The sequence below is a fragment of the Mesocricetus auratus genome, unplaced genomic scaffold (assembly GCF_017639785.1).
Source record: "Mesocricetus auratus isolate SY011 unplaced genomic scaffold, BCM_Maur_2.0 Super-Scaffold_100691, whole genome shotgun sequence".
Taxonomy (NCBI): domain Eukaryota; kingdom Metazoa; phylum Chordata; class Mammalia; order Rodentia; family Cricetidae; genus Mesocricetus; species Mesocricetus auratus.
This window is the reverse complement of record NW_024429267.1, coordinates 60,049,384-60,070,887: the sequence shown is the minus strand read 5'-3', so window position 1 is coordinate 60,070,887 and position 21,504 is coordinate 60,049,384. Positions and strand designations below refer to the sequence as shown.

Genomic DNA, 21,504 nt, shown 5'->3' with positions numbered 1-21,504 from the left:
AGGGAGGGAGGAAGAAAGACACTGGATGTTTTAAGTGTGTGTGTGTGAGAGAGAGAGAGAGAGAGAGAGAGAGAGAGAGAGAGAGAGAGAGAGAGAGAGAGAGAGAGAGAGAGAGAGAGAGAGAGAGAGAGAGAGAGAGAGAGAGAGAGAGAAGAGAGCAGACCTTCACTGGTTATGGAAGATGGACTTGGAACTCTAGGTTCTCCAAGCTCCCGAGCCCACGTTGAGATTACAAGCATGCACCACACACCTGTCTCAAATATTCTTCCTTTAAGATGTTCTATTTGGGTTGACCACATAGACATTTTAAAGGTCCATTTCATGGGCATTTAGAAGATTTTGGGCACATATTTTCTAATTGCTTTGTCACCAGCATATTTCCTCGCATGCTAACCAACATCAGACATTTTATATACATATAAATTAGATATCCAGGTCTGATGTGGTAGCATGTATCTATAATCCTAAAATTGGAGACAGGTATTAATTTTTGGGTCCTGCCTATAAATAAATAGTGTACCCACATACAAGTAGATATAAATTGTAGTTTCTTTGCAGTTATCATACATGAAAAACACTCCTTCCTTTTTACTTTGATTTCTTGACCTGTTGATTATTTTCTCTTGGTGTACTCAATTTTTTTCTCACAAACTTGGCCTTTAAAAATATGTTTTTGCTTCATATATGTTTATGTATGTGTGTTTGCGTGCACATGCAGCTGAATGCAAGTTCTCCAGGGAGCTAGAGATACACCCACCCAAGGCAGGTACTTGGAAAAGAACTCAGTTCCTCCGCAAGAGGACATTACAGTCTTTCTGCCAGTTCATTCTTGTTTAACTTAATTTTCACCCATATAATATTCACTATATATCTTATTATATAGGTGCTTCTTAAATTTGGTTTTGTGCTTGTATTACTCCCCTCACTCCCCCACCCGTGTAATCTGCTTATAATTTATCTTGCTGCTCCTCCTGATGTAACTAAGTCTTTGTATCTTACAACTTGTCAAACTGGTCAATTATTTAGTGTTTCTCTAAGCACTTTATTTAGACAGACAAAATTACCAGGAGGTGGTGTTGGATGCCTTTAGTCACTCAGGAGAAGGAGGAAGAGGCAGGTGGATCTCCCTGAGCTTGAGGACAGCCGGGTCTACAGAGCGAGTTCTAGGACAGCCAGAACTACACGAAGAGCAAGACAAACAAAACCAATCCGTACAGAGTTATCCTATTTTTCCAGAAAGAGGAACTAAATTGGCCTGCGGTCATGAGCTCTTGATTCCAAAGCCAGGCAGACGGGAGCTGAGTGAACCCCCAGAGGACTGATGTCACGCGCTTTTCAGTGTGCCACCTTATTTCTATTCTTGACTATCCCTCAACTCACCAGCTCCGGGCTCACTGGACATCCCCTCTCTTTTAATAAAATGGGGATTTGATTTGTACCCTGCTTCATAAGGCTTTAGGAAAAGGACACGTCCAATCGACTACCCACTGTGTTGGCCTGCACAGAGCTCCTGCTCAGGCTCTCTACGCAGGTAAAGACTCAAAAGTCTGGCCTTGCCTCACCAGTCAGGAATATAAATTAAGGCCTTGGTGAATACTAAGTGATACTGAAAGATGGGAGAGTAAGTCATGCAGAATTAGGCGTTCCTGTGTGTGTGTGCATGTCCACATACCCAGCTCAGAAGTGGTCATTTCTGTTCTCACTCTGTAGACCAGGCTGGCCTCAAACTCACAGTAATCCATCTTCCTCTACCTCCCAAGTGCTGGGATTAAAGGTGTCCACCACCACCGCCCAACCCTAAGAGTTTTTGCAAGTGTATTGTGCAACCATAGTTTGCAGTCAAGTCTCACACTGCTCTTTGCAAGGAATGTAACTGGTAGGGAACACTTTCACCGAATGGGAAAGGTATACTGCAGAACAGTATTTAATGCGTGCAAAGGACTGTAGATTCCAAATCTTCCTAGCAATCCTGTTTTGTGCTTTGAGCGCTTGAAGGCTACCAAGCCATAGCAGTGCTTGAAGATGTTCAGAATGTTTGACCAAAATTTATAGCACATTTAAAATCCCAGACAAGTGAACATCTCTGCATGTTTTCCATGAGGGGCCTAAGAGGGAGAGAAACACAGAATAAGTAACCCCTAGTGGTACCTGCTCCAGAAAACAATCGCAGAAGACAATCCTAGGAAGTCTGCAAATTCCTTTATTGATCTTTTTCAGTAACATAAACTGTATTTGCAAACACACCTGAATCATCCCAATCAGGAATTCCATTTAAAAATTAATCACAGAGTTTTAAACTAATTATCCAATTTGCAAACGAATGCCCTCTACTTCTGACATTGATTCCAATACAATTTTCTTCAGTCGTCTTGACTCAAAATTGGAGTAAGGTATGCCAATGAGACTGGCACCTCAAGGGTGGCTGTCGGCTCATTTCCTTTTCCTGTAAGCCTTGCCAAAGCCAAGCCAGATAACCTTAAGGGAATAAGGGGGCCTAGCTTCAGGGTCTATCTCTGTAGCCCCATATAGTCAGTTGATTTTTTATTTTTTAAGGGGTTCTGTCTAGAACAGGAAACAAGGAAGTGACATCTGGGCCCAACAGAATGAACCTTAGAAAAATGAAAAAGATGGTTCTGGTTCCCAGCACCACTTCTGATCTTCTCACAGGCAACAGAGGCCAGCAGGATTGAAACAGCTCTACAGGTAGAGCTGGGGCCCAGTCAAGAGTCCGCTTCACATGCGGTGGGGCTCCGCAGACCATGCTGCATCACCCAAGCCAGTCGCTGGGTACCCAGCCAGACTGGCAGATGTGAGATACTACAGCCTTCCTGCCACAAGCCGTGGGCACTCCCTGAAGATAAGAGGGTAACTGAAAAGCCATTCTGTTTATGCATTTCCAGTGTCTCCCATTTCAACTGTCAAGGAGACACTGACCTCTGACCTCAGGAAGTGATAGGCAGAGTTGATTATGTTCTTTAGTGCTGGGTGGGTTTTTGTTTCTTCTCTTTAAAAAAAGAAAAAAAATTTTTTTGAGTGGGGCCAGAGCCTCATATAGTTGAGGACAGCCTTGAACACCTACTTCACAAGCCAGTCGCTCAGATGTTGGAAGGACGGTGTCCACATACCCAGCTCAGAGGTGATCTTAACATTTTGTCAGCATGTGGTCTCCCTCTCAGCCAGGCTACCCCAGGAGGCAGAGGCACACGGCGGGCCAGGGTGCTGGTTTCAGTTGCATCTAGGCCTTGTTCGAAACTGCACTGCTTAGCTGCAGTCAAGAGTGGAAATTAGCCACTGCTAGTAAACCAACGGTCTCCTCCTTGATCCGTGACTTAGTGAAAACTATCACTGAGGTATGATTTGTGTGTGGAAAAAAAGGTGGAGAGAAATAATGAAGGAAAAAAAAAACAGTCAAAAGCAGTGTACCTTATGTTGGTTTCTTCAAACCGAATTAATGTCTGTGTGGAGTAGTGGGCAGGAGAGATTACCTCTGAAACAAGCTCATCTAACACCCTCAGGCGCTCCCTCTGGGGCTAGCTCTGAGATCTCGCATGCAAAAACTCCCCTTTCAAGAGGAGCTCTCTCCCAGATACGGACTGGGATTCAAGCCCATGAGCAAATCAGCAGAAAGAGGTGTCAGGGAGCATGAGCACCTGAGGTCCTCAGACTCACCTTAAGGAAGCAACTCTAGTGTCACAGACTAGAGGAAAACAGCACCGAGCAGTGGACAAGAGTCCCGGTGCCTGCACCAGTTCTCTCAGAGCTGGCTGTGTAGGACAGGGAAGGAAGGCCTCTGCCCCAGCTCAGCTGCCTCGGGAGTGGGAGCAGAGGCAGAGGCACAGCAGGGAGACCCAGCCTCCCAGATGTCACAGCTTGGCTCTGGTTTACCAAGCAGACACCAAGGGTGCAAAGCATGTGCAATGCTTCTTTCCTGTTGTAATGCAGTTCTCAGAAGAAGTAAAGGTCTGAGGTGAAAAGAACTGTAAGTCGCACCATAGGGTGTGTGAGGATTATCTGGGTGCAGGTGAGAGAGAAGGGAGGTGCTGCTCATCTCCATCACTGCTCCTCCTTAGGAACACTGTGAAACGTGCTCAGCACAATCCGAAAACCTGTCCCCGTGAGGCAGGAACTATTTCCACGGAGTAGGACGTGTCCAGTCACACAGCCCCAACCTTGTGTCCTGTGCCGTGTGCAAGCCAGAGCATCTTCCTGAGCGACTTGTCGAGGGTATGGCAATGGGAGAGAGTGCTCGGGGAAACACGTGGACTTGATGGGGAGTGCACACTGCTGTGCTTAAAGGAAAGGTACCCTCCACACACACAGGAACTTGACCTGTCCCTCTTCTTCCTGAGCCCCAGCTCTGGGGCCCCCCCAGAAGTACCCTACAGACACCTCCCTCCCCGGGCAACCCTGGCCCTGCATCCCCACTGTGTCTCTGGCTAGAAGTGGTGCTGGTGGAGGGCTGCAGGCGAGGGTCCTTTCTCCAGCCTCTTGACATGGCAGGAGTGACAGAACAGGTGGTCCTCCAGTGGGTAACAGCGGTGACCGTCCTCGTCATTGAGCTCTAGACCACAGTCCTGCAAGGAGGCAAGGATGTTCCGTGAGAACAAAACAGACTGCAGGAGTAACACGGAACCGCAGTCCACCCACTCAGCAAAGGGTGCTTCAGGATTGTGGGCAGCTCCTGTCCAGGGAAAGAACCAGTGGCTACATGCCACCACAGAACTCTTCAAATGGGACTGGCTGGAGCTGTGATGTGGCTTCAGAACACACACACACCAGGCTTCCAAGACAGAAGACCCAAAGAAGACAGAAAAATATCCTGTAGTTTTTATATGGACTATAAGTTGACATGATAACATTGTGTGTCTTATGGGCTGGTTAACTAATCCCACACGCCCCCCACCTCTTTTGAGATAGTCTCATGTAGTCCGGGCTTGCTATGTCATCGTAGTCAAGGATGACCTTGAATTTTTGATCCTCCTGTCTGAGCATCCTAAGTGATGGGATCACAGGTCCACCACTCCAGTTTTTATGATGCTTCATTCTGAACCCAGGACTTCATGCACGGTGGGCAAGCACGCTACCAACAGAACCACATCACCAGCAACCTGTGTCTTTCAACTATTTGAATGCAGCTACTAGAAAAGGAAGAGACACACATAATTCCAACCATGGCACTTGTATTTGTTGTTGTTGTTTTGTTCTTTCAAGATGAGGTTTTTCTGTATAACCCTGGCCATCCTGGAACTTGCTCTGTAGACCAAGCTGGCCTTGAGATTCACCTGCCTCCACTGCTGGGTGAGACACTTATATTTTTAATGGCCACCCAGAGTCATGAATGTGCAGAGAAGACTGTTAAGTCTTCACTCTCTTCTCCAGACTCCTGATGTGCCACCAGCCATGGGTTCCACCTACTTCTTCAGTACTAGCAGTGAAACCTATCTACACATTACCAGCACTCCCTGCTCTCCTCACCTACAAGGCACAAGTGAATCTAGTCTACTTCTAAGGATTCAGCCTCCCCCATACACACACACACATTTTATACCCACCAGTTGATGCACCTATTTCCGTAAGAAGTTTCTCCATGCTTCCCAGGGCTCAGTTCAAACAGAAGCTTCTGACAGAACAATCTGCACCCAAGAGGGAAGAACACCTCCTCCCCCACCCCCTCATTATACACCTAAGTGACAGTCTGGCTCTGGGCCCCACAGCACATACTCCTCTTGAATTCTGTAGCTTCCGGGATAGCAACCGCAAGCTTCAGAGCTTTCTAGCTTTGAATTTGCATAAAATGACACAGACCTTCACCCCAAACATCTGTTATTACCCCCATACAATCAACTCTTGGGGGACAGACCTCACAGAGAATTTAGTGACCACTCTAGTCCCATGACCCAGGAGGCCTTTTTAAGGTAGGATTTTGGGGGCTGGACAGGGAGGGGCCTACCTCACAATGGTAGCACTCCACATGGTAGTCTCTGTCCATGGACACGACGCGGATGGTCTCATCTGAACCCTGGGATGAAAGAAAAGCGAGATATGCAAAGAGGACAGTTAAAAGTCCATGGGATGCCACCAGCAATGGGGTAGGGTGAGGGGGGAGACTGTGGGGTAACAGTGGGAGGCCTTGGGGGACGGATATAAATCAAGGGTGAGGGCTAAACACTTGTAGGAAAAAGACCAGATTCTATAGTGTGAGAGCAGACAGGGGCAGTGTGATCTGGGATGTCAGGGACAATACCGAAAGAAACACCAATGGCGACGTTTCTTTTCCTTTTATTTATTTTTTTGTGTGTGTATGCATGCCTGACTGCACATACATAGGCACACACGTGTGTGCACATGCATGCAAAAGCTAGAAGTTTATGTTTGGTGTCTTCCTCCTTCACTCTCTATTTTATTCGCTGAGGCAGGGTTTCAGGGATATTTGTTTTAAGAGATGAATAAAAGACAAGCTTTCTGACCCTCTAGTCTGTGACAGTTTGGTCTGGCTCTTGGGACAAACAGTTCCAAGAAGGACATGGGGCCAGGACGCTAGTGCAGACACTGGGGTGTCGTGTTGAAAGGTATAAGGACAGGTTACACAGCTTCTGAGTGACTCAGGGGAGACAGCCCAGTCTTTAGAAGATCCATAAGTAGATCCAGAAAAGCACCTTACCTCTGGTGGAAGGATGGGGAGCCCACAGGCTGCACACTTTGGGGCCAGCACCCTGCGGGAGAAACAAAAGGAACGAGGTGCACACTGCGCTGTTTCCGGACTATCAATGGCAACCAGGGCCAGCCAGGAGCCCACCATGGCCTGCACTCAGGGTTTTGTGGGTCTGGGCTCACTTTCTGAAATATGAACATTATTCCCAGCTGCTACAGGGACATCTGGCTGCTTCCTGTTCCCTGAGAAGAAAGATGAAGCTGGCCGTTTGCTCCCTTCACGGCTGGCAGGGATGGTCCAACAAGCAGAGAGTGGTAGGTGCTAAGCCTGAGTTGGTGCCTGCTGAACCGGGGTAAAGCTGCAGTCATAGGCTTGTGGGATTCCTCTGGTTACAGTTCTGTGTTCTGCGTGGTCGCCAACCAAACATTTAAAGGTTTTCTAGATACTTCCCTTCCTGCTGGGCTCAGTGGGGCCCGTGTGGCCGTTGCCATCCACTCCCTCCCTCTCTCCTTACTTGTGGTAATCTCGGACACAGTAGATCTTGTTCTCCGAGTCCACGGTGAAAGGCACCCCATCCAGACATTCATTACAGACGACACAGCGGAAACAGCCAGGGTGATAGGACTTCCCGAGGGCCTGCAGGATCTGAGGACACAAAGGGAAACGCGGAGGTGAGAGGAGGGAAGGACCTTGGAAAAAAGAGGAGCACACAGGCCGGGGGGCCACATGCACAGCTGCACCACGGCACAGGCTCCACCTAGCCCAGCGCTTCACCTGAGCCAAGGTCATGGGAAGGTTAGTCTGCTCAGACGAGTGGACAGGAGAGGGGCAACAGGGAGCTATGCAAACTCTCAGTTGCTGGCTGGGAGGAAACAGAAACTTCTGTCTGATCCTTCTCTCATAGCAGAGACTTGTTCTTGCCTAGAAAGCAAAGCTAGGTACCAGAACTACTACAGACCTCCTGCCTGCTGCCTCCTGCCTGCCATCATGCTCCTTGCCAAGATATTCATGAACTCATCCTCTGGAATTGTAAGGCTCCAGTAAACTATTTCTTCTACGAGTTGGCTTGGTCATGGTGCCTTTTCACAACAATAAGAAAGTAAGTAAGATGCTCAGGAGACTTTGGCTAGTAATGAGGCCATAGCTGTCCCAGGGCTAAGCTCTGCTGTGTTCAAGCCCTAGATGGCAGCAGGTACCCCTCATGAGCAGGGAAGGTTCTGTTCACTGTGGCTTTATAAAGGTTAGTATAGAACCAGAATGACAGCACATCCACCAAAGACATGTACCAAGGGCTGAGGATGTAGCTCAGCTGGTAGAGTGTTTGCCTAGCATGCATGAGGCCCAGGCACCCAGCACCAGGCCAGATACTGTAGAACATTCCTTTAATCCCAGTACTCAGGAAGCTGATGCAGGTGGATCTCTATGAGTTTGAGACCATCCTGGTCTATATATCGAGACCAAGACTACATAGTGATACCGTTTCAAAAAATCAAAACAACAACACACACACACACACACACCACACACACACACACACACACACATCCTAGCACCACATATAATCAGTGGTGAGCATGCCTGTAATCCTACCATTCCGAGGCAGAGGCAGAAAAGCCAGAAGTTTAAGGTAATCCAGCCATTTAGCAAGTTTGAGATCAGCCTGGGCTACATGAGACCATCTCAAAACAAAACAAAGGGGGTAAAAAAAAAACCACATGCATAAGAGCACTCTGACATGGCAGAAGCTTTGTGCAAGTAGCTCAAAGACGGCAAACACCCAAATTCACATGCCATACAATAAAATCTACTTAGAAATAAAAAAAACAAATTACTCATATCGGGAACAATGTGTGTGAATCCCATGATGACAGTTTTGCTGTGTTTTGTTTTTTGAGAAAGTGTTCTCTCTGTAGCCTTGGCCAAATGGAACTCACTCTGTTGACCAGGCTGGCCTCAAATTCAGAGATTTACTTCCTTCTGCCTCCCAAGGGCTGGGACTAAAGGTGTTTGCCACCACTGCCCAGCTTGTGACATATTTTTAAGTGAGGAAAGGCATACACAATTCAACTTGTGTGATGTTCTGAAACCAGCAAACACATGTGACATTGGATCCTGGAACAGCTGTGGCCTCTGTGGATAAGGATTTTAAGTGGGAAGAAGCAATGGAGCATTTTATGGTGTTCAGACAATGTCTTGCATCCTAATTTGGGATGAGGTTACATGGGCAGGCACACATGTAAAACTTCACTCATCAGTACAATAAGATTTGTGCCTTCTGCGCTGGAGAGATGGCCCAGATGTTAAGAGAACTGACTGATCTTCCAGAGGTCCTGAGTTCAATTCTCAGCAACCACATGGTGGCTCACAACCATCTGTGATGAGATCTGGTGCCCTCTTCTGGCCTGCAGGGATACATGCAGACAGAACACTGTATATGTAATAAAATAAATACATTTTTTAAAAAATAGGAAAAAGAAAAAAAAGATTTGTGCCTTTTATTCTGAGTAGTTTCCTTCACCAAAATGAAATTAAATGCATAAAACAGAAGGTAATAAATGTTTCCAGCTGAAATTATGTTAGACAACATAATTTTTTTTTTTGCTACCACTGGGATTGAACTCAGAGCCTTGGGCATGTTTGACAAGCACTGTGCTACTTCCCAGTCAGAAAGCAAGCAAGCAAGCAAGCAAGCAAGCTGCCTGTAGGCTGAACACTCCCCAGAGGAATCATCCACACAGGCCAAACTCTTTGGATTAACTTTTCCTGCCCCGTCAGAAGTTCTTTAAGTGAAGATGAGCACAGCAAATGAAACAAAACTCATCTAACAGGGAGTGGCTCCTGGGAAATGATACCCACCAGACAGCATTAAGACACAAGTCAAGGACTGAGGGAATGACTTAAATAGTTGCTGGCCTCTAAGGCCTCTAAGCAACCAGCACAGCTGACCATTTTTTGGGTTGTGTTTTCCTCCCAGTATTAAGGATGGGGCCCAGAGGCATGGACATGGTAGGCAAGCGTTCTGACACTGTGTTATATGCCCAGCTCTTAAATTCTTAAAGGCCAGTTTCCAATGGTAAACAATTTGCTGACCTCACTGCCCAATTCCACAGGGAGCATTAGTCTTACTTATGAAGCAAAAACTGAGACCCACATGATCTAAAAGAGTCAGTGGCTGAGCACAGAATGGGATATGAAAAACTTGGGCCCTGTCTATCTAAATGCCAAAAGCTTTCTTTTGGGGTGGGGGGTTTCGAGACAGAGTTTCTTTGTATTGTTTTGGAGCCTGTCCTGGAACCAAAAGCTTTCTTAGGAGCGGCTTGTGCTGGAAGGAAAAAAACACATTCATCTGACACTACCCAATTCCCAGGTGGCTGATTCCTGCAAATAAAACAGGCTGCTCCTAGCACCTCACTGGGAAAGCCAAGGATCACAGATGAACCAGAGGGAGGTCGGTGTGAGCAGAATCACTCCAGTGTGCGTGACTAAAATCACATTGCTCCAAGCCAACAACAGCTTCTATTAGAGAAGTGGCCACACTGCACAAGGACTTCTTTAAATAAAACCAGCAGTGACCACAAGCCAGAAAGAAAACATTGTGTTCAATTATTAACTTCTTTTCAGCCTCCTTCCAAAGTGCTGTGATCTTGCTGAACAATACTCACCATGTCCATGATCAGATGTCCACAGAGAAAACATCTGTCAGCAGACTGCTGAAAGCCAGAGTACTACAGAGAGGAGAAAAGAAAGATGAGTCAGCCACCTCCCCACCAGCAGCAAATGACGAGGGCTTTCTGAGAAACCTGTGGGTCCCCTGAGAGTGTGCAGCTGTGTGTTCAGTCCTGGGCCACCCATCCCAGCTATTGTATCTGGGCCCCACACTGTGTCAAGCTCTATATGACAGATGAACGCTTCTCAAAGATTCCCGAAACAAGATCCTTGACTCACTCAGAAACTCGGAACAAATTAAGTTTAGGGAACTCCACCTCAGTTTTACCAAGATGGATACAGGGCTGGGGCCTGGCATCTGTGTTCTAACAGGGCTCTGAAGATAGCACATGGTCTCGGTCTCTCGGTCTCTCGGTCTCTCCTCTCCTCTCCTCTCCTCTCTCACGCACACATGCACACACATACACAGGCAGAGGTGGGGCAGAGGGGAGGGCACATCTGTCCACACATAAAGCTTTGTATTCTGCTTCAGGACTCGGGTTACCCGAGCACCCACAGGAGGGAATGGCCTTTCTCCCAGTATCATTAGTGCAGAGAAACAATCTCCTGCCATCTGGGCCTCTCAGGTTCTTGCCCTAAGCCACCCTTACCCTCTGCGCTCCGGGTGATATACTCACCAAAAAGTCTTCCTCACAGAATACTTTGCCATTGACAAAATAGAAGGCTTTTCCTCTTAACTTTCTGCCTGGAGTAAAAACAGGAAGATGGGGTAAAAGGAAAAAAGGTTAATATATAATGAAGACAGTTTTAAAGGAAGGACCCCTAACTCTAGCCACACAAGAGATACCAACTGTTGATGACAGTTTTGTTATTAAAGGATGGTTCTAGATGGGTTCTGGACACTTAGAATCTGAGAAGCAAAGACAGGAGGATCACCACAAGTTTGAGAACGGCTTATGCTACAGTGAGTGACAGAATGGCCCTCAGCACAGGAAGCTTGTGCTGTTTAACAGAAAGACTTGAAGCCAACTAGGGATTCCCCATACATCTCCTTCTAGGACTTCCCTCCTGCTTAGAAAAAGGTCAGTGAACCCTGGTGACAGGATAGAGGAGGCACACGTCAGCACAGGGCACTGGCAGCAGTCTCTCCTGAGGTACTAAGGACAGTCACCCATGACAACCTACCAGAGTGCTATAAAATGGTTAGCTATAAAAGCCACAAGGGAAGGATATGTTGTTTTCTCTTGATATGCATGGTGTGGTCTGGTGTAGGGGACTTCAAAGCGTCAGCTCTTAGATTAGTCTTCTGATTGTATAAGGCTGAGACAGTGATTAGGAAAACATTCTCAGCTGGGCATGGTGGCGCATGCCTTTAGTCCCAGCACTCAGGAGGCGGAGGCAAGTGGATCTCTGAGTTTGAGGCCAGCCTGGTCTACAGAGTGAGTTCCAGGACAGTCAGCAATGTTACACGGAGAGAGAAACTCTGTCTTGAAAAACAAAACAAAGAAAGAAAGGAAGAGAAGAGAAGAGAAAAGCATCCTCAACCAACATCTTTGTTACAAATGAGTGAAGAACCAGGACAAATGAAGGAGCGAGTTCCAACACAGCACCTCCATGGGGAATGCAAGTAGGGGTTCCATGTGCTTCTAGTGCCCAACTGGAGATGACCCGCAAGCCCCTGGAAGCCCCAAAAGCATAATGAATTCTTGGTGCTGGATGGAATCAAAATCCTGGAGTCAAGGATCTAGCCTGACAGCAAAATCACGGAAGTCACAAAGTACGGTGGCGCAGGCCTGTCATCCCAGCACTTAGGAGCAGAGACAGGAGGATCAGGAATTCAAATTCAGCCCACGCTAGCCAGCAAAATCTTAAAAAACAAAATCAAAACGAAAGAAGAAAAAAATTTTAGGGACAAGGTTTTACCATATAGGCCTGGCTAGCATAGAACTCAGTTTGTAGACTAGGCTGGTCTCTAACTCACAACATACCCAGCAACAAAAGAAATTTTAACCAAATCTGGTGACTACTGGAAAAGTGTCCAAGGAAGTAGTCACCCCAAGAGTTACCTGTCAGGAGCCCAAAGCCCTGAAACTCATGTGTACAAGGACACGACATGCTCTACAGACAAAACAGAAGCATCTTCAGTGCTCTGGAGATGTAAGAATGGATAAACCAAAGAAGAGCCTAGAATTACATTCAATGGATGAGAAGCTAAACGTGGACCACAGTTAAAGGATTGGCTATACATTATCACTAACTAAACATGCAGTGTCCAGAGTTTGACACCCATCCTTCCATCAAGTCACACACTGATCACTAAGTCCTGTTCCAATCTTATCTACGGAGCATCTGCATTTCCCTGATTCGTGCTTAGACTTCCTAGAGGACGAACCAGTTAAAGACACAGAACCAAAGGTCACAGGGACTGCAGTTGCAGGTGGAGCACTAGAAGGGGCGGGGGTGCCACCGGGAGACAGGACTTCATCTCAAACACTGGCTCTGCCTCCAGGAGTAGGGGCTAAGGAACCTGAGCTAGAAACAGTCACTCCAGTTTCAGGGACTCTAATGCCTTCTTCTGGCCTCCATGTGCACCAGGCATGAAAGTGGTACACATACTTACATACACGTAGGCAAAACGCCCAAACGCATTTACAAAAACATTTTTTTTCACAGAGGAGAGAATAGCTCTAATCTAAAACCCACAAAAGACCATTAATATGCAAAAGTATTAAATCTCCTACCATGCAGACAGACACAGACACTAGCATGGGGGAGGTGTAACATCACCAGGGGGCTATGAAGCGTTCATGATCCTTGTCACTGTATATTTTCCTAAGCTACTGAATAAGTGTAAAACGACAAACCCTTCCTGGAAAGGAAACTTTTAAGATGTTTATCTTGACTTATGAGCCTGAGACTTGGCCTTGGGACAGAATTTTAAAAAGTCGATAAATATTTACTCAAAGGAAGGATTACATAAGACCAAGAACAGCTAACTGATGAACTGCTACGTAGCCTTTTAAAGTACCACGTGATCGTGTTTTAATGGCACCAGAAAATGCTTGTGCTATAAAAAAGATAGTCAGAATGAGTTAGTGAGTGAAGGAAGCAAGCTGGGCATGTGAATTCATGGCACAATTCCATTTTGTAAGCACCAAACACTCCACATAGCAGGAGGAAGGGGAACAGTGGCCAGCGGTGGTGGAAATGTAACATGGAAATGCTACTGTATGTACTTCTAAAATACTTGACAAATGGTATTACAGACTTTAGTACATTCTTTGTTTTGCTTTTTAGAATTATGTATAACAGAAAATACTTATTTAATTTTTAAAAGACATGTTATTAATTTTTTTAAAACTATCATATTATGACATGAAAAAAGAAAAGTGAGATCTAAATGCCCCAACCATGTGAAGAAGACAGCCCCTGCGAACCTGCAGAATGGAGGGAGGGGGTTTTGTTTCCTTCTTTCCCATGTTTCACCAAATGCTTGGCAATAAGCAGGCATTGCTTTGATTTCTTTTTTTAAGACAAGGTCTTGCCATGTAGCCCAGGCTGGTCCTGATCTCACTAGGTAGTCTTGAATATTAAGTACTCTTCATCTTAAAAATCACTTGCTGGTTAGACAACTGCTCTTCCTGCCAGCCCTTAGCTGAAAAGTCTTGTGCCCAGACAGGAGGGCTCAGGGAGGAGTTCGGAGGCTTGTTTTTCTGTGTCTGGTTTCTCTGTATTCTCAGTTTAAACCTTAAGCACTCACAGAGACCCCCAGAGGGTAGGGATAGGTCTGTGTCAAAGAACTTGGACTTCAGTTCTCACTTCAGTTTAGGAACTGGATACAGCCTTCAAATTTGTTTGTTTGTATTTTTTCAGAGTGAGGGAAAAAAATACCACTTGCTTATTTTCTTTTAGGAGCCTTCGTGTAGTCATCCTCACTTTTAAAGATTTGTTTTTATTTTAAAAAATTTTGTGTACGTGCATGATGTATATACATCACACAGGTGAGCTGCCTAACATGGGTGCTGGGACTGGACTGGGGTTCTCAGGAAGAGCAGTGAGTGCTCTTAACCCCTGGATCATCTCTCTAGCCCAAGCTCTGTATATTTTAAGGAACAATTTTCAGGCTTGCTGCACACTCTGTCTTGCCCACCTTTCAGGGAACTAGCAGTCATTTTCTGTTCAAAGCCATCTTCCACTCCAGGTTTGAGGAATGATCCACTAGAGTGAAGCAGGAATAAAACACGTGCCTGTTGCTATCCCTGAACAGAGCAGCAATACCAGAACTGATTACTTGTGGGAGCAACGTGAAACCATACTTCAGGGTCACTCTCAACTTTGTGTGTGGGAGGGTTCCTTTTCTTTTCATAAAAACAGACTTTCCCTCCGGTAATGCTAATGGACAGAACCCAGAGCCTTGTATGTGACTGCTGAGCTGTACTTCCATATAAAAGCACGATGATTTAGTTAAATGCTATGGCCTCTGTGTCATAAACGAGGAATTCGAGGCTCATCCAGTAGCAAGCGGGCAACTTCATCTGGTTCTGAATGTGTCTGATCAGCTGCTTCTTTGGGCCACCCCACACTCAATCCCACACTCTCCCTTCCTCGGTGAAAGCAAACGAATCTCCCACAGTTTACAACACTCTTTACCCATTCTGTCACAGGTAAGTGTAATCAGCATTCTCCAATAACACATGCTTGCATAGAGCAAGATTGGCTCTAACTCTTATCTGGAGGCAAGCTAAAACTGCTACCTGTTTAGAGAAGGGAGGTAGGCAAGTCAGGAAACAGCAGTCAGTCTTGAGAGCAAGGAGGAGAGAATGCTTGATCCAGGCTCACTCGCTCCAGATCAGGCCAGAAAGACACCAACCCACCTAGAGATTCAAGCTCAAAGACACTCACAGTTAGAACACAGAGCTACCACTAGGTGGTGCTCAACCCCGGCAGGAGCAGGACAAACTGAGGCAATTATCCCAGTGAGAGCCCCAAATGGGCAGGGTTTGTTAGGAGGTGATTGTTTCATTAATCTTGCAATAATGAAGCCCCCCACTTTAGGCCTTTGTGAGTAACTTACTGCATTTTGACTGTGTCTTCCTCTGCTGATGGGTAAACAAACACTAAAGAAGTCAAACTTAAAAGCCTAGAGCTGAAAACTAATTAGAGCTGAGATTCAAATACAGGTCTTCCTAGGGCAGACATAACAGTCTCTTCACACTACACTGTCTTTCTTAAGTTCCAGCTACCAGTGATGGACTAATCCAAGGACCGCCTTACATAGCAAATTCAATTCAAGCCAAGTCTGGGCTAAGAGTAAGACTCTGTCTTGAAAAAAGACAGACAGACAGACACTAGCCCATTATCTAGCCTCTGGGCTCCTTAGGAGATATCTAGAACAAAACTAGGGATGCTGGCAGACAGGAAGCCAAGCACAGGTCCTGTAAGGCCACTGTCATAAATTGCCAAGACCAGGTCCCTTTGTGACCCTCTGTATCTTTTTCTTTCTTTCTTTCTTTCTTTGTTTTGTTTTGGTTTTTTGTTTTTTGTTTTTGTTTGTTTGTTTTGTTTTTCGACACAGGGTTTCTCTTGTGTAGCTTTGGAGCCTGTCCTGGAACTAATTGTAGACCAGGCTGGCCTCAAACTCAGAGATCCACCTGCCTCTGCCTTCCGAGTGCTGGGATTAAAGGCTTGAGCCACCGATGTCCGGCTACCTTCGGTTTCTTTAAGTGAAACCTACCTGAGGAAAATAATCCTATCCACCCCGATTTTCCTCTTTGCCTATGCTCTCCAAGTCTTTAACCCCTTCTCAGTGTCCATGTGGTACAGGGCCGGGCAGTGACCACCGCAGGGGGTGTTGCCGGTGTTGAGCGACTTTGGACACTCCTATGGCCTCTGTCCAGGAGTTGTATTTGCCAGACTTCCAGGCCCTGAGAGCACACACATCTGGTTCCTGGAGGCTGAGCCCAGGCCCTCCCAGTGTCTGAACTACACATGGAAGCATCTCTTCCCCTCGGGTTTTTAACCAGCCAGAGGCTGTGTTGGTTTTGAGTCATCGAGTCAACAGGATCTCACGCAGCAGGTGGCCCTGAGCATGATGAAGCAAGGGAGAACGGATGTGGGGCATCCTTTTAAGTGGGGGAAAAAACGGGTGTAAAAGCAAGCACACACCATGACATTAGCAAGGGGAAAACAATGTCTCCACAAGCATGGGCACTTTTGTTTATTTCTGGTATTGAACTACGTGGGCGGCTGTTTCCATGTGCATCTTTCCCCCTTTTTTATAATGTGACAATGGGAAATTTGTGATGTAGAAAACACAAAAAGTAATAATAGACTTCACTGGTAATTTCTCACTAACAAATGAACTCTGATTTAGAAAAATGCAAAACAAAACAAAAAAAAAAACGGAGGTTTTACATACACTGCTCGATACAGTAGCCACTAACCACATGTTACAATTTGGGTTTGAACTTTAATCAAGGAAGATGAAAGACTCAGTACCTCAGTCACCTTAGCCTTATTTCAGGGGCTCAGAAGCCACACGTGGCCAGCGACTGCTGAAGGTCTACAGAGGAGGAGGAGCCAGAGGGCTGCAAATCCATAAGACAGAGGAATAAGAAAGGCCAACTCCCCGTACAAAGACAGAGTTACCAGCAATCTGTGGTGAGCCCTCGGGATGCTGACCATGATGGAATTGAGCCCTTGCGCCACAGGTGAAGAACCATCTCCAAAGGGGAGCCAGGGAGCCCATGTTGTTACAGGCTTAAGGAGTCTGTAAGCCACTCTAGAGAGGTCAGGGCCACAAACTTAAGTAGTAACAACATGAACTGTGGGCCGCCTAGCCCTGAGCACTTCCCATCACCCCACTCACATGGAGGGCCCGCAGCCTCTTGCATGACACTCGTAGAGCTGGGAGGCAACAGACAGGCATGAGAAGATGGGGTGAGGGCTTCACGGTGACGCGTGTTACAACCCGTGGTAACGAGACAGAGACAGACACCGCCACAGCAGGTGCTAACTAATGAGGGGCCCAGGAAAGAAGAGCCAGAGGGAGAACAAATACTGAAGGGGACATCTCAGAGACAGAGGCGGGAAGGACACCGAGGAGTGGAACTCCAACACCTGATGTGACATCTGAGGCATGAGAGACTCCCCTGAAAGCCAGCGAGGCAGGTGACACATGGGGGCATCCAAGGTGCCATCCTAGGCCTGAGCAGACGGGGGGGATGACAATTTCCACACAGCTGTTTAACACGAGGTGGTTAAAACGGAGATGCGGCAGTCACCGAAGGTAACACCAAAGCGACCTTCTGGGTGTCTCCCAGAAGCCCCCAGACTAAACATGTAACAAGCGTGAAGAATCTGATGATGGTCTCTGGGCCATCCAGATCCTGCCTGGAAAACCAAACGAAGGCCACAAAGGTCAGACTCGCCATTGGAGCTGGGCCCTCCCCTCTCCTACAGGAAAAGCTTCTCATTCCTGAGCATCAATGCCCTAGTTCTAGTCTAGGCCACTTTCCTCACCCCCTTGAGAGGGACTGCGCACCAAGCCTGTCTGTTGTCATCCAGGCCCTGCCTGAGTCATCAGCTTGACCAAAAAGTCAAGGCAAGATAAGTCACTCAGTGCCAGCCGCCTCCTTTGGCTGGTGTATTCTCTTAGCAACAGGACCTGAGCTCAGGAGTGAGGAGAAAGGGCTGAGAATCCATGGGGTTCTGGATTAAGAGCCAATCAAGCTGTTTGGGATGATATAATCAACAAGCCAGGCTGGGTCGTAAAATGAGGGCAACAGCAGAACTCCCTGCACTGTGACAAGGACTTGGTAAGGCCCTGGGGGCATCACGCTCATGGTAAAATTGAAGTGACACACCTCAGAATTACCTAGAAATATTACAGTGCCTCCTGTTGAGAAAGCAGGCTTGCCACAAATGTGTTGGTTCAACCTCCAGGAACTCAGAATGCGTGTTTCCAAAGCTGGGTTGGCAAACACTTACAAAGTCAAAGAAAGGGGGTCCTGGAAGCCAGAGGCAGTGTGAGACTTTGCAAGGAAAAAAAGATGGCTGACAAGAACCTTCTTGGGACAAGGAGATGATTCAATTGGAAAAGTACTTGCTGTGTAAACATTAAGACCTGGGTCTGTACGCCAACTCCACATAAAAAAGCAGGCACTGTAAAGTGTGTCATAATCCCAACGCTGGCAAACTGTGGACACACAACCCAGGGGACTCACTGGCCAGCAGCCTAGCCTAATAGGTGATCCCTAGACTAATGAGGAATCTTGTCTCAAAAGTCAAGATGGCTGGGCTATCAAAGTGGCCCAGCGATAAACAAAGCTGCCACCAAGCCTGATGACTCTTTTGATCTCCAGAAGTCACACGGTGAAAAAAAAGAGAGAGAACCAACCCCTACACATTATTCTACAAGTGGACTGTGGCGTGTGAAAGCCCACCCACTCACCCACACAAAATAAATGTAATAAAAGGGGAAAAAAAGCCAAGGTGGACAGCTCCTGACAAAACAGCCACAGTTCTCCTCTGACCTCTACATCTACCATACACATGTGCACAAACACTCCAACCCCAATAACAACAAAAACCTTACCTTTCTCCCTTTGTAGTCTATGCCAGAAAGTGCTAAAGGGAAACTCCATGTGATCCCCACGAGTCAGCACACTCCTTTCTTCTCATCCAGTCTCACCCCTGCCAGAGATGAGTTCTAGCATCTTCCTAGCCAAGTTTCTAGATAGTGTGACCCAGTACTGCCTAGGCCACTCTCACTTTCTCCCCAAGGGTGAACCAACAGCTTCCTAGGAGCCTCTTGTTGGAGCCACAGCCACCATAGTTGAGTAAGGCATGAGTAAGAAGTAAAAAACTGCAGCACATATCTCCATGGCAACCAAACACTCAAGGGCTGAAGAGCTCATCAAGAAACAACAGAACTTGAACAACCCACACAGATTCTCACACATCCACTCCCTGAATGCCTACTTCTGGGAAGTAACTCCAAGGAAACAGCTCAGTGGAGGGGGAAAAAAAAGCAACATCTAGAAACTCACAATCCAAAAGGAGCTAAGTGCCTGCCGTTAACGCTGTGGTATGACCAAGTGGGTTACCGCATGAGTACTGGTGCAAATACAGCTGATAAATAAAAGAGGATGAACTGTGAGTATATTTTGGTCACAACTCTAAAAGTATGCAAATCTGGATAAAAATTGGAGGGGAAACACCAAAGTGAAAACAGACAGATGCACTACAAGGTTAAGGCAACAGGCTACTTCTGTCTTTAAAGTATTCTCTGTGGTTACCATGTGGTTCTCATATCTAAAATTGAACGAAGCACAGTTACTCATCAAAGGGGTGGGTGAATGTGCAAACCTGTGCATGAGAACCTGCCTTAGTGCCCACACCTAGCAAGACAAAGGTGTGCCTGAGTCTTGGTGGAACGCCTTCCTCAACAGCCAAACTAGGTGAGAGGGAGTCTGCGGCCAGCCTCTCATGTCTACGGAGATATGAGACCTTCTGACCAGCGCTCAGAATAAAGTGTGAACACTGAGGCTCCTGGACGACAGTGCAAGACTGACATATTCTTCTCAGTTGTCATTTTGTCTTAGTCTTTTTTCTATGCTATAATTGAATATCCAGAGTCTGGATAACTTATGAAGAAAAAAAAGTTTACTCAGCTCACAGTTCTAAATATCCCAAATGGAAAGGCTACATCTAATGAGGGTCTTCTTGCTAAAGGGACTTTGCAGAGGTTAAAGGTAGCACATGGCATTTCAGAACGATAGAGGTCTGTCCTCTTGTTATAAAGCAATCGGGGAGCTCCAACCTCACAACCCCAAACTAACACCATCCAAGCGCCCCCACCTCTAAATACTATCAACTATCACTCTGGCCATTGCATGCCAACATGAATTTTGAAGGAGCAAGACACTCCAGCCAGAATACAATGTAAGTTACATTCAAAACTTATATTTTTGGTTGTGAGCCTAGCCTTTAACGGCTGAGCCATCTCTCCAGCCCTACATTCAAAACTTAAAAGAGCCTAGGTCCACCTAAGTCCACAAGCGTCTGCGTGCCGCCATTTGAGGCAGCCTAAATAGTCCATTAAGGCTATTCAAACAGCCCCAGGTAAAAATGACTGATGCAACTACATAGGACTGAATGTCTGTGCTCCCCTAAATTTCTTAAGCTGGATGCCAAGCTCCAAGGTGTTCCTACTAAGGCAGGCCTTGGGAGGTGGAAAGTTATGAAGGAGGCCAGAGCTCCAGGGTGACTCAGAGGAGCCCCCCTCCTGAGAGCTTCCGCCCCCCTTCTTTGAGGACTCCAGGAAGGTCCTTTATGAACCAGGAAGCAGGTCCCCTCGAGAAACACTAAATATGCTGGTGCCTGACCTTCCCAGTAGCCACTGTGAGCAGTCAAGGCAGCTGTTTACCGGCCACTTGGTCCAAGGCACTTGTTACAGCAGGCCCCCATAGCCATTAGCAGGCTTCTGCCTGCTAAGAGCTATCCCAGTTCAAACAGTAACTGCCTGAAATAAAAAAAAAAAGGAAGAAAAGGGAGGGAAAATCTCTACTTGGTGTTTTTCTTTCCTATGGTAAACAGAGCAAATATTAAGAAGCAGCTATCAGTCTCCTCAGGGAAGAGCACACCAATTGGTTACCCAACAGCAGTCAGTCCTAAAAACAAAAATACAAGTAACCTTATACAGGCTGCAGCAGGTTGTATTTAGAAATAATTTAGGTATACACACGTACACTCGCACGTGCATGAAACAGCATTTAGTGAAAAAAAACATGGCCATGAACTTGAAAGAGGGCAAGGAGGGGTATATGGAGGGAGGAAAGGGAAGGGATAAATGACATAAACAAATGTAAAATGATTATATTATAATCTCAAAAATTAAAGGAAAACACTTGGAAGAGCCCAAGTCCCAAGATAATTTTTCTTTTGAACATGTTGCCCAGGTTATCCTTGAACTCACTATGTAGCTAAGGATGGCGTTGAACTCTTGATCTGCATGCTGGGATTGATTATAGGTGTCCACATCATGCCTGACTTATGCAGTACTAGGGAATTGAAGTCAAGGCATTCCAATGCACGCTAGGCAAGTACTCTACCTACTGAGCTATATCCCTAGCCCCTCAAAGATAAAGTTTAAAGAGGTCTGGTTACAATGTCCACATACACAA

General features: G+C 46.4%; 1 protein-coding gene across 3 annotated transcripts in view; it reads right to left on the bottom strand.

Annotated features, from left to right (window-relative positions):
- Window positions 1-2,182: 2,182 nt before the first annotated feature.
- The window catches only part of Limd1 (LIM domain containing 1), a 44,644-nt gene continuing 25,322 nt past the window's right edge, over window positions 2,183-21,504 (bottom strand). For 2 of the 3 annotated variants that reach the window (XM_005082287.4, XM_021234200.2), the window contains exons 3-8: window positions 10,996-11,063; window positions 10,315-10,377; window positions 7,167-7,297; window positions 6,662-6,713; window positions 5,951-6,019; window positions 2,183-4,574 (exon numbers count right to left, since the gene is read on the bottom strand). In XM_005082287.4, coding sequence (XP_005082344.1) covers window positions 4,437-4,574; window positions 5,951-6,019; window positions 6,662-6,713; window positions 7,167-7,297; window positions 10,315-10,377; window positions 10,996-11,063 — 521 coding nt within the window. In that variant the 3' untranslated portion in view covers window positions 2,183-4,436. Of the gene's footprint in view, window positions 4,575-5,950; window positions 6,020-6,661; window positions 6,714-7,166; window positions 7,298-10,314; window positions 10,378-10,995; window positions 11,064-18,914; window positions 20,831-21,504 lie in introns of those variants that run through there. The other variant, XM_021234201.2, reaches the window with a different exon arrangement.